Here is an 18794-nt window from a genome sequence, read left to right as displayed (position 1 = left end):
TATTACATGTATATAGTTGTATACTACCTATATGAGTATATGAATTACCATTTACCACGCCTCACAGCATAGGCGGAGATTTGATTGAATTTTAGGGGGGGGGCTTAAATCTTTTTTTGCAAAATAAGCTGTGGGGGTTTTGCTCCCACAACCCTTTGCTAATATCAATATATATAGAGGACGCCGTTTATAAGACTCACGGATATAACGTTCAGTCGCTTATTAAACTCAACATCGTCTGAAATGATCCGGGCGAATCCAAATACATTATAAAAAAATTCGGTTATAAGACTTAAATTTCGTAAAAAAATAAACGTTTTTGGTTAAAATTTAGAAATAAATTGGTTTTTAAAAATTAAATATTTTTTGGGTTATTTCTGGTTTCAATTCATGCTTAATAATGTGTGTATTTACAACAAATTTTATCTTATTTCACGTTTTGCAATTATTGTATTTGTAATATGAGTACGAGAAATATATTTTCGAAATATTAATACTCAAACCAAACCAAAATTGCGATTTTTTTTTCATAAATAATAAATACATCATACATCTTTTATAATTTTTTATTAATATGTAATAATTTTTATAATATGGTACCTACCTATGTATTTTAATTTTAATTTTTTTATCAGAATTTTTAAATTTATTCAATAATAGGTATATGTAATATGTAATATTATATGTATTAAAGTAAATTAAAATTAAAGCAAAATATACAGTAAAATAAAATTCATATAGATGTAATTCAATTTTTTTTCTCTACTTCACCTATAAGATTCATTCGGTTATAAGACTCACTTCGTGCTGGTCCCAAAGTGAGTCTTATAAACGGCGTCCACTTTATTACCTACCTCCAATACGCTTTAACTATACTAAATAACCAACTAAAAAGAAAACCTACTAAATACGCATTACTAACTACATATGTACTTTAAAATCATTAATTTATAATACAATAAATATTTTATTATTTTAGTATAATAAACCTATTTTGTTTAGCAAGTATATTAAACATGTTCTCAATAGATACTGATATTGATATCTTTTTCAATGTATAATATTGAAGAGTATTAAATTTTTCAATCCATCGCGACTATAGTAGGTATAATATGTTCAATGTTGTAATAATATTATTATATTGATTACATTTTGGCAAAAAAAATATTTTGTAAAGTTCTAAGACTTTGGCAGTTGTTGTAATATAAGTCCGACGTCCGGCCGACCACATGACTTTAAAAAATGTTCAATAATTTTGAGGGGTTAAGCCCCCCCAATCGCCACCTATGCCTCACAGAAATTCCATAGGTAGGTAGGTAGTTATATTTTTGACGTGTATCACTATAGTGGTGACCTTAGATAATATAAGTATATATATTATATTATCGATGGTGGTGGTGACCGCTGGGCAGCAGGTATTTAACTTAAACGATCTACATGGAATATATAGTGGCGGATTAACCTTCACGGCGCTCTGAGGCACACTCAGTGTTTACAGCCCCCCTTTTTTTAATACTATCCAAGGATCGTAATTTAAATGGGCTAACGTCGAAGAGTAATGGGTTATCGGGTATTAGCGCTCCGGGAGTAATAAATAGTAATGGTCCAATTTTTTTTTTTGTTCATTTTTTGAGAATAAAAATAAAATAACAAAAAATTTGCCACCCTCACGAGCTTAGTGGTTAATCCGCCACTGGGAATACATTTTATCTAAAAATTATTTTATTCAATAGAATGTAGTCAACAATGCATACTAATTATTAGTAGTTCAGCTATTATTTGTTATTATTTTAAATTATTGTTTTATTTCACTTAATTTGTACATAATTGATATAGGTACAACTTTTGTGGGAGGGAATTAACAATCTCCTAACCTACCCCCTGGATAAGCTACTGAATACTACAATACTAGTAAAAAGGTACTAAATTATTTCTCATGATTCATATTTTTTTTTTGTAGAATATTTAAAATCAATGGTTTATGCCGTTTATGGTCATATTATAGGAACAGGTGGCAGCGTGACACTGTGGGTTCATAGCCATGCTACTGAATGCGTCCATACGATAATGCATCTGCCTTAGATCATATATTTATTATATGATCTAAGCCAATACTAGGATAATGTATTAATGTGTTAAAATTAAAAATATTATGAACATTAACGCACATTGTTTTTATTTTGAAATTTGATAAGAAGTCTTAGGTACCTATGCAATATATAGGGTTCTTATGTTTTTTTAAGATAAATGCTTTTCGCGTGGTATAAAATGGTATAACATTTTATATGGTTTGTACTTTAATCAAAATAAATTGTTTATCAAGTTAGACATAGGAGTCTATTATTTGTAAACTAAATGCATTACAAGTAAATTATTCTCTGACTAAATGTAGAAATCAAAATTTAGGCTTGGTACACGTGTGTCACTGTGCGGTACCGCTGCGTCATCGTAATTATAGTGTACACACGTCATCGAATGGCGCGATGACGTCAGAACGAAAATAGATATATTATAGAAACGAGTGTCGACTGTCAAATGTACGACAATAATTGTATCAAATATCGATACACTATGCGAGGTTGAATGTAGATTCTGGTACACAACTATAATATAAACTTATAGAATAGTATTTAAATTTAATTTAGTCCTAAGAATACACTTGTGAATTAAAAGGAACTTAATAATGAATGTGCATACAATGGTTATGGAAGCGTACAACTAGTAGTTTTTGTATTATTAGTAAATAGAATTAATTTGTCGAAGAAAGACAGGCATTATTAGGTACATCCTATTATTGACCATGTTTCTTGAGAGGACACTTTTTGACATATTTTGAGGATTTAAGAAATAATCCAGACAAATGTAATAATAATTTTTTTATTTTTAATGAAAAGTAAATTTAATTTACTTTGAAAAGTTATTTATAATGATTAACATATTGTTATTTTACATTTTTACATCAGGAATATTCCACTGTCCACTTACACGACAGTTTACCCCTACTATGTAAGAATTTTATTTATAACATACCAGTATCTGAAAATAGATAAGTTTTCTGTGAAGTCTGCTCGAAATCAATATTACTACATGTTTGCCCCAAACCCTCCAAAAATTGTGTCCAGTAAAATTTATGTTTTTGGTAGTTGTTTTGAATTAAGCTCTGTGGTGAAGAAACTTAATTGGTACAGTTTTATGAAAAATTATAACATATATTGAATAATATACACGCATCAAAATAACATAGTTTAATTTAATCATCTAAAGTCCATAAATCATCCATATGATTGGATAGTGGAACAGAAAATGAAACAGGTTTTTCATATGTTAAGCTCACTTTTTGAAAGTCCGTCTTGTATTCTTCATCAATAATCTATTATAAAACCAAAAAAGTAAATAAATATATATTTGTTAAAATTAGACTGTTTAAGTCATAAAATTTACAAATTATAATTTAATAATAAAGTGTATACATTGTATAACTTTAGTTAGGTTATTCTCCCTTGGTAATTAATTATATTTTTGCCAGATTAATTTTTAAGTTTTTTTTATATAAAATTGAAAATAATAACTTTTTTTAAATAAGATTAATTATTATTTTTGGATTTTATATGGTATAACTGTATAAGTATAACTCATATTATGTATGCCAATACATTATGATATAATATTTAATGGAACTTACTTAAGAGGATGTCAGCGTACTATTTGATTTCTCTCTCGGACCCACGCGCAACATAGCAAACTTTACATTCACATTAATGATTAAAACCATATTAATTTTTTTAAATTAGAGTGAAATGACCTCTTATAAAATTTAAAGTTAAAAACATTATCTAGAGCATCTCATAAATGTTTTATTATATTTTAATTTTAAAGCGAGTTATGTGTTTTTGAAGATTTATAAACAATTTACAATTGTCAGATATTCATAACTTGCTTTAAAATAAAATAAAAAATTTATGAGATGTCCTAGATAACGTTCTTAAGTTTAAATTTTATAAAAGGTCATTTCACTCTAATTTGAGAAATTCATATGGTTATTGTCATTATTGTGAACGTACAATTTGGCATTTGCTATGTTGCGACTGTTGCGTGTGGATTAGAGAGATAACAAATATTACGCTAACATCCTATTAAGGCATAATTATTAAGCATGCAGTATATATTTATTCTAAAACATTGTGTGTATAATATACCTATACTTTTTTTGTGGGACAAGATTAATTTTTAACACGTTCGCTGCAGGATGACGCCTTGAGGCGTCATTTATACATTTATTTTCAACTATTATTAATTTGGTCAGCGTTGCATTTGAATTTTTTTTTTATCAGCATTGTTCAGTGTATATTACTGTATATGTATGACGTATGTGCAATCCATATCTCAAATTTTCAAATGCCAATAAGCGTCATAAAAAAAAAGTCGTAAATTAGACCAGCACCCGGGTATGAGTATACAAAATTGAGACAGCGAATGTGTTAAAAAAAAAAAATTTCATATAGTTAACAATGTTATCATATACTTTAGAGTTAGTTTTTACTTACACTTTCATAAGAGTTGTCTAATAATTCACTCATGTCCCATTCTACTTGTGGCAATTTTTTAAATAAAAAGTTAACAGATTTTCCCACTTTTGGTAGAATGTGTTGTTTTAAAGAGAGAAGTTCCCATAATGAGCTGTCTAGTGCATTTGATTTTAGCGGATCTTTTTCTTCAAAAATATAAGGATCCGAACCAACTAAAACATGAAATTTTATTATTATTAAATAAGAAATATATATTGTACTTTTAAATGTGCAAAATTACCAATAAGATCGCTTTGGATCAATACTTTTAACGGTGGGTGTCTAATTAGTAAATTTCCTATAAATGCTGCCATAATTTGTATATCAGTTGGTGGTGCAATCAATGAAAGTCTAGCCATGCGTTTGACAAATGCAGCAACCAGCAGTTCAGGTAAATGACTATAATAAATACATAAAAATAAAACTGAAATTAGATAATAAAGAATAATATACAAATGTTTTAAATAATAAGTTATTTTAATACTTTATAAAAATGGTACAATTAAAAAAATGAAATCTGCAATCTTTTGCATAAATAAATTTTACTTTATTTTTTTAATATTGCAAATTGTAAATTGAATGTAAAAACAAATATAAAAATAATTAAATATTAGGATTAATAGTATGTACGTTTATTTATGTTAAAATTGTATTAGTTAATTCTTAAAGAAGACACTATGTATGCATGTTTTGTCTTTATTTTACAAACATACAACAATAAAATATACTAATTTTAGATTAAGGTAAACCAACTTTAGGTTATTAACTTCAATATGAAAATAAATTGATCTATTGTAAAACGTAAAGATAAAAAATTATCTGTGTTTGTACATAATTTTTTCCACAATATTTTTATCTTTAAATAGTAACGTTTACATACTTTTGTTATGTTACTATTTACCAATGTATAAAAACTTAGTTTAGTTAAAATGTTTAGGTATAATATTACTTACGTTGAACGAAGAAATATATCAGCCAAATAAAACAATCTGGTTTTATATCGATAATTAAACATATCTGTTGTAAAAAAGTTGTAAAGCTTCCCATAAATATTTGGACATTCTCTATTTAGAAACAATAATAACAAAAAAATAAATAAAAATATAATAAATGGTTTAACTTTCTGTTATATTATTTCAAAATTGAGATTACTTTTATTTTAGCATTCTTTCATAGTAAGGAATTATAAATTTAAAAAGGTAGACAAGTGAATACCATTCTGCTATAGTATATTAGGTGTCTAATAATATAAAGATATAGATCATGGGTCACCAAATAGCGGCCCGCGAACACATTTTATCCGGCCCGCAGACAAATAATAAATAACACATATTACGATAACATTATATGTGTTATTATTGTAAATTATTATTTTTGTTAAATATTATTGGTTTTTAAATAATGTAAATATGTATTTAGAATTTTGATGGCCCCTGAAAAAATGTTCAGATCCCTAATGTGGCTCTTCAAAAATATTAATTGGGGACCCCTGATATGATGATATCTTAAAATAAATCAAAAATGTTAAGTTCAAACTTGATCCAATTTTCTATTCAAAACCACCATCACAGATGAACAGGCGGGGTTTGGGTGTTTAACCTCCTCCCGAAATATCAGGAACAAAAAATAAATTATCTACAAATGAATAATATGATATTTATGAACATTTATCAACATTAGTTGAATATTAGGCTAGTTAATGTGATAATACAAGATAAAAAAACAAACACATCATTATAAAATGAATAACATTCTTTGCTCAGCTCAAAATTTAAAATAAATTGGCAATATTTTATTAAAAGTTTGGATAAAATGCATTAAAACTAAAAATAGCTCATACATCTATTAAACAATGGACTGTATATGACCAATAGTAAATACATTAGAGAACTAACAAAATTATAGTTAGTAAAATATATTTTTAATTTAATATAAACAATTAGAAAATATTTTGATTTTAAAATAAATAATTTTCTGTATTACTTACAAATTATAATCCTTGACCAAAATAAAAATGCCTTGAAGGCCTAATATTGCAATGGGACCAGCTATAAAATTAACAAACAACATGTTATGACTATAATATAATAAAGTAAAAATAGTATAAAAATATAAACATACGAGTATCCAACGAATCCATGAGAAAGTCTGCAGTTACCAGCGGATTATTTAAGTGCATTAACATTTTTTCAATCAACAATGTTAACATTTCTCGTCTAATTTTAATATTGGATAACATGAAAGGTTTCATATCATCCCAAACTACTGTAACCCATGATTTCAATTGTTCAAAATTATATTTGAATTGAGGACGTTCTATCAAATAAATTCACAAATTTATTAAGTATAATTAAATTATTTTTCAATATATAAATATACATGATATACCTACTGTTATTTTTAAATAAAAATTTATCATCTTCTTTTTTTTCAGTGGGAATTTTAATAAATCCTAAAAGATTTGTAAACATGTATACATTTGTTTTGTCTGTATTTAAATGTTGTACAATTGATGAAAAACATTCCCACGAGTAATAACAAAAGTCCAAATATTCAACATAATTTGTTAATAATTGTTGAAATTGTGACCATTGTATATTTGTAGTTGTAAGCATAGATGTGTAAATTGTCTACAAAAAATATTTAGAAGTGGTATAATTAATTTTTAGTCAGTAAATTATATTTAATACACTCACTTTTAACTGATCAACAGGAAAATAATATTTCTTTTTCACAATTTCTCCAGTTGGACATTTATTTTCCTGTAAAAATTTTTCGAATAATTTTTTGAATTCTGCAACGGACCCCATGCTTAAAAGTCTTGGTTGAATTTTTGTTAGTTTATAACTGCAACAAAATATAAGATATTATGTTTAAAAAATATCTAAAAAAAGTATATATTTAATCGTGGTTTAGCCATACATAAAAAAATGTATTACATGCTATAATTTATGTAATAACAATACTTATTGCTTACTTGTTAGTTGTTCGAAGATACACACTACACAGAATTTTTAAATATTAATACCTATTTATTATTTTGAATATTTTGTTATCATTGTACATTTCTATAAAATGATATAACCAATAAAAATTTTGAACCTCACGTGTATTGCCGGGGCTGGGTAGAGTTACCAGTTCATCAATAAATAATAATTATTGTGTTGTCTTATTATATTCAGTGGTAGGATTCTGTGGTAGGATCAAGATACCTTGGGTAGGATAAAGGTAAAGATTAATAATTTATGATAAAAGTTATAGGTAATTTTAATTTTTTAAAAATAAAATTTATTGATTCACATTCAAGAATTGGATTGTTAATTGTTTATTGAGTATTTAGAGTTTGAAATGTTTGAACATGTATTATTTTAGTGCCCAGTATAATATAAGAAGCATTTTTTTGTTATTTATAATAACAAATTATAAAATCATAAGGTGGTCAAAACGGTAACCGTTGATAAAAAATACTTCAGTGTTCTACGATAATATTTTCGCTGGTTTGGATACACTATACCTGCCAATATGATTTTTTCAAAAGAATCTCTTTCAAGATTTTTACTGAATGTCTGAATTTGTCAATTTTAAGAGGTTTTTAATATTGTGTTGTATTTATTAAATTTAATAAAAATGTATCCTCGTACCCGATTATTGTGTTTGAGTAATTATGCAGGTGAGATAATTTAATAAATTTTTTTTTTTTTCTATAAATTGCTTTCATTAAATGTTATGGACATAATGTGTTTGACATTTTGATGCAGGGAAATTGACAGAATTTTGGTCAAATAGTAGTAGATGTATACACCAGATGAGTATAAAAAATATAGTGAAAACACCGTTGATTTGTGGTCAACCCACTGACGAATCTCATCCCCATTTAGTGATGAAGGGTGAAGTGAGTATTTAAAGAAACGACTGTGTAAAATGAACCTAATAAAATATAGTTAAAACAAATTATATATTTCAGCTTGTCCCCGGTATACAAAAAGAAGAATTTATGATTAGAAGGCGCAAGTTAATAGAATCTGTATTGAGTACAAGAAAAGATTTTTACCATGTAATTGTTATACCGTCAGCCGTTAGGCAATATATGTCTGACCATATTCCATATCCGTTTAGACAAAATACGGATTTTTTATATTTTAGTGGATGCCAAGAAACTGACTGTGCTTTGGTTTTGTGTGGTAATTCTGTTGATAACTTTACATCAACTCTATTTCTTAAGCCTTATGATCCTCAGTCTGAATTGTGGAATGGACCTAGTACAAGTAGGTGATTACAATATATTTAACAGTTCATGTAACTGTTTAGAATATTTTGTTTGCAGAAGCTGAGTGTGCACCATCAATTTTTGGTGTTGATGATGGCAAAACATTACCACAGCTTTCAGAATTCATAATGTCTGAACTTAAAGGTCATAATAATTGTGTTCTATGGTACAATCAAAAACAAAAAGTACAAAGTATTGTTGATAGGACTGTTAATAATGCTGCTGCAGAAAATTCAATTTATGTGAGTTCATCTTAGGTAATTGACAACTGATCATTATCTTTTATTATTATTTTCTGTTATTTAATTAAATATTATTTATTTGTTCAAACTATGGGGTGTTTTGAATTTTTATATTTCATAATAATTTTTTTTGCAGTTGGATGATAGTTTGGTCGATCATTGTCACAAATTACGCTTATATAAGTCATTAGCTGAACAAAGTTTAATGCGACAAAGTTGTCAAATAGCTTCTAAAGCATTTATTAAAGCAATGATGTCAACAAAACCAGGGTCTACAGAACATGAACTCTATGCTAGATTAGACTATGAATGTCGAATGGGTGGAGCTGAATATCTTGCTTATCCTCCAGTGGTTGCTACTGGAAATAATGCTAATACCTTGCATTACATTGATAATAAACAAAAAATCAAGGATGGAGATTTAATTCTTGTAGATGCTGGTAAGATTAAATCAATATTCATGTACAATTTATTATGTACCATATTATGTTTAATGTTTATGTTACAGTTATAATTTTAATATCCATAGTTATTTAATTTAAGTTTTAACAGTGTTAACAATAATTAACCATATTTGATTAATTAGGCTGTGAATATCATGGATATTCGAGTGATATATCTCGAACATGGCCAGCAAATGGATGGTTTTCTGACGCTCAAAAGACATTGTATGAAGCTACTCTATGTGTTCAAAAAGAATTGATTGACATGTGTCAAGAACGTCCATCATTAGATACATTGTATGAAGCCATGTGTTTTAAATTAGGAAAAGCCTTGGCAGCAGCCCATGTATTTAAAAAAAATGTTGATCCTTCAGAGTTAAATATGGTAAGTATTTAAAAATGATAAAGATTATTTTATTTCAACAAAACATAAAATACAAGAATAAAAAAGATTATTGGTATTTTTAGTTGGCTCGTGCATTGTGCCCTCATCATGTTAGTCATTATTTGGGAATGGACGTACACGATATTGGTACAGTCAAAAAAAGTGTTAAGACAGAACCTGGTTTTATAATCACAGTGGAACCAGGTTAGTTTTAATATTCTAATATTTTCTTAAACCTCCCATAAAGTGTGTGACTTAAACTGTATAAGATTATTTATTGTAGGTGTTTATGTAAGTAAAAATAATATAAGAGTTCATGAAGAATTCCTTGGATTGGGTATACGAATAGAAGATGACGTGTTGATTACTGAAAACAGTATTGAGGTGTTAAGTGAAGATTGCCCTAAAGAAATAGTAGATATTGAAAATATTATGTCTAAGCAACCCAAGTGATTTAAGTTGAGTTTGATTAATTTTAGTTGCTTATATTATGTTGATGTTATACCTTTTATATTTAAGTCCTTTTATTTTTTTTTTACTACTTGTTTAATGACAACTATGACGAATTTTAAAGTAAATGTTGGCTGTGCCCTGTTGAAAATAATATTATGTATAATGTATTAATGTTTATTGTGTTTACATTCTGTTGTACTTGTTAATCATAGATAATACATGTATTTGTACAACTGTTAAATACAACAAGTGTATAAAAATGTTTTACTTGTGTTTAAGATTTTTATTGTGAAAAATAAAAATATTTTAAACATTACTGTTTTCTTCAGATATTATTTATTATTATTTTTATTAGATTTACTATTTAAAATTTCACTTTATCATAGCACAGAATATAACATAGTCAATCACTAAATATTACTTAATATTTTATTTAACATATCATAACACAAATATTATGTAAAATATAAATTCAGTGATAAAAATAAATGCATATATTCAGTTATTTTAAAATGTATTTCATTTTATGCAACTATCAATTTAAAATTATTCATTGATCTTATCTGACCAATCCGCTAATACTTGTGAATTGTATATAATATATTAAATGGTTTTTATGCAGTATAATGATGACCATAAACTTAGCAGTATTTAATATACAAAAATCAAAAGCTGTCCAAGTATGTTGCTGCTTTGTTGTTGAGTTTTAAATATTTACTTACTAAGTATAAACAAATAATTATATTTTGGTAGGTCCATAGTACAGTTGAAATTAAATATATTTAATAGCTAATATTTGTTATAGGATACATAATAAGAATAACAATTTTATAAAGCAAGTACAAGTTTTAAGGTGCTAATGTGAATATGATGAATATATTTAATGCACTTAATATATTACTAAATAGATTTTAATGTATAATGAAATGAACAATTACATCCTGTACAAAAACTAATTTGATGATAATATATTAATATGGTGAAACTTGAAATTATTAAATAATAATATAAATTATTGTAAATCTTGTCTTGTGACTTTTATAAATTCTTTGTTTGATACTTATGTAATATATTTTTCAGAAATCTATAATCTAATCTACGAAGCAATTTATAATATTATATTATATTTTATATTGATTCACTTAAAAAAAATATATCTCAATGATATAAACCATTGGATTTATAATCAATTTTGAATTGTAAATAGTTATTTGTCGTATTATTCTTGATTTTCTATGTTATTTGCCTGAAAACAGTTTCTAAAGTAATGATTGCTATGCGTCTCTGCTGGATACTAAATAGATAGAAAAATGAACATTGCCGTTTAGAATATACCTCCTGTAGATATCTCAAAAAGGTCGGCGTATGTTGATTCATTAGTTTTACAATTATTTCGCGTTTCTTTTTTTTTATTAACACAATAAAAAATTCTAGACAGACATACTCACTTCAGTACAGCATTACAGCAGTGCCTTTAGAAAGAATAAATACAACGCCCTCTATGCTGAACCAAAAAGTAATGATATCACCATCAAAAACCTTATACTTCAAAAAAAAAAGATCACTCAACAAAAAAGTCAGCCTATCAAAGTAGGGATGACTACATAGTTGTCGAGTTTGTCTTATACCTTATTAAAAAAAGACACCGAAAAATACAAGATTGTACTTGGGTATCTGTGTTTGGTGATTGGCTTAAATTAAGTTTTAACGCAACCAGGTAAATTGTTCAAGTAGATTAATTTTCAATTATTATTATGTTCTTAAATAATTATTAGTGTCAAAATATTATGAAACTTCGCTGTATAAAGATTATATGTAGGTATTGAAAATAGATATAATTCAAATTTTTAGCGAGTGATGAGCATTTTTAAATTACCTATCCTTTTTTTACATACGTTAAATTTGCTTAAAATTTAACTATCGTTAAAAATTAACATACAATATGCAAACACTAATTTTTGAACTAGGTAAAGGTAATGAAGCTAAACGTGAACTGTTGAACGTAAATTTGCTATGTTACGCATTTGTTAGATGGAAACAACAAATTTGAGTGTTGCGCCATCTTAAAACGATTTGGCTCTAAATCTTAATCACCGCGTAGTGTTTTTTTTTTTTTGTTAACAAACAATAATATTAGAAGTATTTTTTATAAAATGATTATTAAATAATGTAGTTTAATAATGAATTCTTAGTCCACTGGCGCCCATCGATTGGTTATATTAATTATTTACTCCGTAATAATAACAAATGTTTTTTGTTTGCGTTATGAACTTTTTTGGCCATATTGTATTAAACATCGTTTGATATAATGATGAATATTAAGACAATAAATTATAGATTAATGAAATAAGCAATTGAGGAGCCCCTCTTTCCTTCTTGTTTTGAATAAAAATAAAATGTACAAAATAATATTATTTTCGTATGTCGTATCTCCATAGCTATGGATCCATATTGAATGGCAATAATCGACTAATATATTATATATTTTATTCGATTTTCAAAATATTAAAGCTATTCATCGTTATATTTATTACAGAATACATCTCAGGGTTATTAATATTTTTATTTAGGTACCAAGTATTTTATATTACGTATTTATTTTTTCTATATTATACGAGTTTTATTCTTATAGTAGTTGTAGATTTATGTCAAGTAAAATATACCTTTTAATTTACAATTTACATTATTGTTACCGTTAAATATTTACTTTGCCAGTTTAAAGATAAATGAGTAATAATTGTTTAGTTACGAAGCAAGGAATGCGTTTTTAATATTTATTTAGTAGGTATTTAAAATTCACTTCACTCATTGATTGAATGCGATTTATAGCAAAACATAATAAATATCATTCAGGGACCTATGTAAAACCCATTAAGAAAATAACATTCCATTTGGTCAATAAGTAGCACAGAACACTGTGCCAATGTCGCATATTTTTTATGAACATATTTACGTTTAAATCAAATACAAGGTAATTGCACATCCTTGAGTAATATAATTAGTACAATGAGTATACAACTATGGGGTAAACAGCAGGAGTTATACCTTATTAATATTGTTTCTTATGAATTTTCGAAGTATAAGATAGAAAACGTTTCTCATAGTTAAAAATTAAAACTATTCCAATGACAAAATATTCTCAACCTTGCTAGTAAAAAATTATATTATCACAATTTTGATTAATTGGTCCAGTTTAAATTTGAAATATCATCTGTTGTATACGTCAATTCATTTTTAGACGTAAGTCTATTCTATATACCAATATACTCGTAACTCGTACATATACGATCCAACTATCTGTAACAAATTAGACATAAGCACAACGTACAACATCAATTTAATACATAATATTTTCATATAGGTAGACACAGCTCAGTAGATAGTAGTTGTATGTTTTCCATAACGAGTATGATAAGTTCCTTTGGATACACAATATATACACAAAAATATACGACCGAGAAAAAAAATGTGAATATCTATTCGAGTATAGGTATATTATAGACATTTATGTTTGGCTGCAGAAATGTTAAGTATGAAAAATATTTAATTCTGATGGGACACACTTTTTTGTTTAATAACACTCTCCGTCTCCCCGCATATTCGCGCGTATGAGTTATGAAAAGATAACTTTTTTTACTTTTTGTGTATGATTTACAATTGTTTTGTTTCAGTTAATCATTATATTTAGTTGGTACTTTTTTATTTATTTTTCATGACTAACAGGCGCGGATACAAGGTGATGGTTATGGAGGCTGCAGAAGCCCTCCTTAGACCTTAGCGGCTTAGCCCAAAGATTAGACGTACCTAAGAAAGATGTACAAATCGACGTATGCAACGAATAAGGTAGTAACTGCGTCTTATTGTATAGAACGTCTTCGGTTGATTTATGCTATACTATACATTTTGTTGGAAATCGTTATGAACTATGCACAGATATATAAAAATACGTACGTATAAACTATAAACATATAGTACCGAACTTAAGGGTTTCGGGTCCCAGGGCAGCTATTAAAGAAGGAGCCTTTTAAAAATATATTAATAAAAACTTGCTTTTAATCTGTTGCTTTTAAAACTGTATAAGATGCGGTTTCGATACATATTATCATTTTATACATCCATAACAATATAGTGTAACATATTATTAATTTTAAAGTTACTGCCTACTTCATATAATAATATTCTAATAAGCCTATTTCTATCTAAGCATTAAAAAAAAAAAAATAATAATATTTTATACACGAAATACTTCTCCATGTTGATACATTTTGGGGGGCATTTTTTTTTGGTACTTGGAATTTTTTTCATCTAGCCCTGTCCCCTTAATTTAAATTCTAGATCCACGCCTGTAATACTATGTTTTTATTCTATATTTCCCTAATACAAAATCTAACAATATTTTGTAATATTTCGAAATACTTTTGGTATCTTAGTCTCTCAGGCGCATAATTCAGGGGGAGTGATAGGAGCGATCGCCCTCCCCCCAAAATAAGCACCTATTTACGTGCCTGTAGACTCTTAGCTTATCTTTTACATGGATGGCTACTTTAAATCATAAATAATTATTAGAATATATTATATTTGCAATATATTTTAAAGATATTTATACATTTGTTTTAATAAAAGTTTGAATAAATGTTGGTATATTTTACTATTTTTGGATAATGTTTATTTTTTTAAAAGAAAAACACATGATATGCTTTAGCATCTCTTTGATTCTTATCTATACGTTTTCTGCATACATGATACATATTATATACTATATATATTATATATAGTGAGTATATAATGTTAATATTTATAATATTCCGCGCACATATATTTTTGACGGCGTAATAAAACTTGGAAGCATGTTTGTTTATTGAAAAATTACAATTAAAAAAAAACAACAAATTATTATGTTTATACCTTTATTTAACATAATTGGCACTTATTTGCAGTATTGAATATTTCAATATTTGTGAATTTGAAAATAATGTTGTATATCACTGACGATTGGAAAGTTATTTAATAAAAAAGATTTTAACGATATCTTATTACATCATACACCAAACCAGTTAAAAGTATTATTTATTATTATTATTAAATTCAGGTAAACAATTTTCTGAATACCTATTATCGTTATATTTTATACGTTACAATATAACATTTTAATTTGCATTGCTACATTAACAAGAATATGTGGAATAAAAATTATCGAGTTTACAATTTTAGTTCCATTTGATTTGTTGAGGTGTGAATGACACAAAGGCACACTCGTCGATATTAAAAGTAAACGATTTTATTTATTTAACTATACAAATGTATAGGTAATTTGTAGATTTTTATTTCTAGTAAATATACTTTTTTAAATTTATTTTACTAAAAAAATCAAAATCAAAAATCGAAAATGTTTGTAAATTAGATAGGTAATGTTAAAATTATATTAATAATTATTAATAAGTAATATATAATAAAAAAAATAATATTTAAAATAAATATTATTCATTACAAATTATTTTAATATTTTAGTATGTTACTTTCAAAATACTCTACACACATTGTATATTTTTGTATAGAATTAGAATCATCTATATCGTGCATTTATCCGTTTACGTTATAAGAAAGGTGTAGGTATGTAAGGTATGTATCATATTATGTACATATACAATATATGATAATATATTGTATAAATGGATATCCTATATATGTGCTATTATAGCACATATATATTAGTTATTAATTTTTGTAGTGGGTAGGAAGTAGGTACATATTTTAAATTCATTCATAAGCCTAAATAGTTAAAACTTAGTCCATAAAATTTTAGTTGGCATTAATTATTAAACATATTATATAATATGATATACATTACCTAGATTATTTAATAATACTACTTTTTTGATTTGACTAATTGCGTTACAATGTGTGTTTTTTGAGCTAATAATTAAAGCTCAAATATTTTTTTTATAAATCTATAATATAATGTTATTGTCTATACGATATCCGAGTTTATGGTAAAACTGAAATATATAACTATAATTTTATTTTCATTTTAAATTTTAGATATTAGATTACTTAGGTATAAATGTTTTAAGCTTTTGATCGAACTAAAATTGTATAGAAATTTGCGTGGGTGTCTATTAAAAACTATAATATATAGGTTGACTACATATTTATTTTTCACGCACGAAATTCATTACTTTATCGTAATATATTATTTCGATTATTGAATTAATAACATTGTTTTATTTGATGTAGTCGATGTAGGTAAAATTAATTTATTTTATCGTTTTACACTCTCTATAATCTATATAGTGTATATGTATAACATGTAAAAGGCATAGTTTATTTCACATTAGCACGATTAGAGATTAAATATAGGGGTTGTGAGGCTAATATTTTATACTTAATTATAAGTCTATTAGAGTAGAGGGCTGTTTTATTAAATATTAAAATGTTGATGTATATTCTACTTATCTTACTGTTTTTTAGACTATATAAAATAGTAAATACATACTGGGTATAATTTTTTATTTTTAAAAATAATTTAACATTATCTACAAGCCCTAATTTTTTTATAAAGTAAATAGTAAATACAATTTAAAAATTTAAAAAAAAGATTTTCTTACTTGAAATTTCTTACGCAAAAAATGTGTGAATTACCTATGCACCCAAGTATTTATAATCAAAAAATTAAAAGTCGACCAAAATACTTATCTGTGTTTACTCGTTATATAAACAATTAAAGAATACAGAGCTAATAAAATCATTGTGTTTCCTATAAATAAAATACAATTTTTATTGTTTTTGTTTATCATATTATTATATTATATGTAGCTTTAGTTTTTTCTACAACCCTTGTTCATGTTACGGTATTTCTAATTTCTATATATTAATTATTGTATATTCAATATTCATATAATCTGTTCAACGAGTGTCGAATATTATAGTGTAGGTACCGTATTACCTACTGTGACGAAAGCGCCGAAATCAATACAAATTATACATAGGCAGCGTACAAACCGCATGTTTTCGTTTCCGTTGCCGTCGGTCCGGTACATTCGTGTATAAAATTATTATAATAATAGTGTAATATATTATATTACTCGACATTAATATTTTACATTTTGCCGTGGAACGCATATAAAGACAATACGTAGGTATCCACCTACGCAATAATTTTAATATAAAACAACATTATACGAAAAAAATAAAACGATCGTGTTGTGTGCGTTCGCCGCGGTAATACGACTCGTTGGTTTTTTTACATTATAACATCTACGCCGTACAGGAGATATTATACACGATAAAATAATATAATATTATATTCCGATGTGGCGTATATACTATATAGTGAAAAATAAACCTAACGAAAACGCGCGAGAAACATCTCAAATCCCAATCGTAGCGTATCGCGTAGTAAACCGGTCGTAATACCTTCGAGTCGCGGGCGCGCATTTTCCCTTCGGACGACGACGACGACGACGACGACCTGCGTTTTGACGCGATCAGCCGCAGATAGGCGGTACGTACCTCTATCGTATAATATTATACTATTATACACATTAGCAAGCGCGTTTACAACAATATATAATGATATTAGTATAATAATTTATTATTACGTATACGAGACGGATGACTTGATTTGGTGGTGGAAGTTTTGCGGTCGCGCTCGATACACGTTTTACGTATTTATTATTATTATTAAATATTTTGTTTTTATTCACACACACATTATATTATATCATGTCTGCGTGTGTGTGTGTGTGCGCGCGCGCGCTCGCGCGTGTAATATTGTGTGCGTTTTTTTTCTCTCCTCGATGACCCGCGACCGCCGCCACCACAAAAACCGGTGTGTCTGCGCGTATTCGCTCAAGTCTGGTTTCTGTCGCGTTACGTGCAGCACGCGCGCTCGCCCAGGTATATTGTTGTATGCTCGCGTCCGCCGTCGTTCCGTTTTGCACGTGTCGCGCGCGCCGCCGCCGGTCCGCTGCTGCAGGTGTGCCGTGCAGTAACGATACATCGTTTAAACGCATTACTACACGCAGCAGCAGCATAAGTGCTGCGCTTTTGGGGCCGTCACAACATTGCACACAGCACGACAACCGCAATAACAGTAAATGGATTACCTATATATTATTCGTAATCGCGATGTCTTACAATATTGAAATAATATTATTATATGTTTTTGCGCCGGTCGCGTACGCGAGGTGAAAACGTCGTACGTCCGCGCGGGCGCGTCTTTGGATTTTTTTGCCCGCGCGTCTACAGTACAGAGACGTCATGACCGCGGTTACTGTCCGCGCCGACAGTCGTTGATATTCAATCGTCATGCCATCATAATATAATATTATAACAACGAGTCTATGTATCGTATTATTTGTCGGTGTTTCTTCGCGGATCCCGTCGCACTGCACAGAGTCGAGTCGAATACGTTTATGTCGTGCAGGTCTGTTAAGAGCG

The 18794-nt window shown here is 27.5% G+C and overlaps 3 protein-coding genes across 6 annotated transcripts in view; 2 read left to right on the top strand and 1 right to left on the bottom strand.

The window, feature by feature from the left end:
• Window positions 1–2861: 2861 nt before the first annotated feature.
• Window positions 2862–7684, bottom strand: LOC132921377 (nucleolar complex protein 4 homolog B). Of its 3 annotated transcripts, none has more exons than XM_060984370.1 (9): window positions 7543–7684; window positions 7262–7412; window positions 6958–7195; window positions 6687–6881; window positions 6553–6613; window positions 5519–5629; window positions 4807–4964; window positions 4545–4738; window positions 2862–3370 (listed from the first exon to the last, which is right to left on the bottom strand). In XM_060984370.1, the coding sequence occupies exons 2-9, from the start codon at window positions 7373–7375 to the stop codon at window positions 3251–3253; spliced, it is 1191 nt and encodes a 396-aa protein (XP_060840353.1). In that variant the 5' UTR covers window positions 7376–7412; window positions 7543–7684; the 3' UTR covers window positions 2862–3250. The 3 variants fall into 3 exon arrangements, with proteins under 3 accessions (XP_060840353.1, XP_060840354.1, XP_060840355.1); XM_060984371.1 differs by having other exon boundaries at window positions 7505–7607; XM_060984372.1 differs by having other exon boundaries at window positions 7488–7574.
• A 120-nt stretch (window positions 7685–7804) lies between these two features.
• Window positions 7805–10860, top strand: LOC132921376 (xaa-Pro aminopeptidase 3-like). The gene is made up of 8 exons (XM_060984369.1): window positions 7805–8235; window positions 8324–8457; window positions 8530–8830; window positions 8890–9074; window positions 9211–9514; window positions 9661–9902; window positions 9986–10106; window positions 10186–10860. The coding sequence occupies exons 1-8, from the start codon at window positions 8193–8195 to the stop codon at window positions 10353–10355; spliced, it is 1500 nt and encodes a 499-aa protein (XP_060840352.1). The 5' UTR covers window positions 7805–8192; the 3' UTR covers window positions 10356–10860.
• A 4744-nt stretch (window positions 10861–15604) lies between these two features.
• LOC132921351 (organic cation transporter protein-like) overlaps window positions 15605–18794 on the top strand; it is a 57489-nt gene continuing 54299 nt past the window's right edge. Inside the window, exon 1 of one of the 2 annotated variants that reach the window (XM_060984336.1) lies at window positions 15605–15623. The gene's annotated coding sequence lies outside the window, so the exon portion shown is untranslated. Of the gene's footprint in view, window positions 15624–18195; window positions 18448–18794 lie in introns of those variants that run through there. The other variant, XM_060984334.1, reaches the window with a different exon arrangement.

Source organism: Rhopalosiphum padi, chromosome 2, assembly GCF_020882245.1.
Source record: "Rhopalosiphum padi isolate XX-2018 chromosome 2, ASM2088224v1, whole genome shotgun sequence".
NCBI classification, from domain to species: domain Eukaryota; kingdom Metazoa; phylum Arthropoda; class Insecta; order Hemiptera; family Aphididae; genus Rhopalosiphum; species Rhopalosiphum padi.
This window is presented reverse-complemented; position numbering and strand designations above follow the sequence as displayed.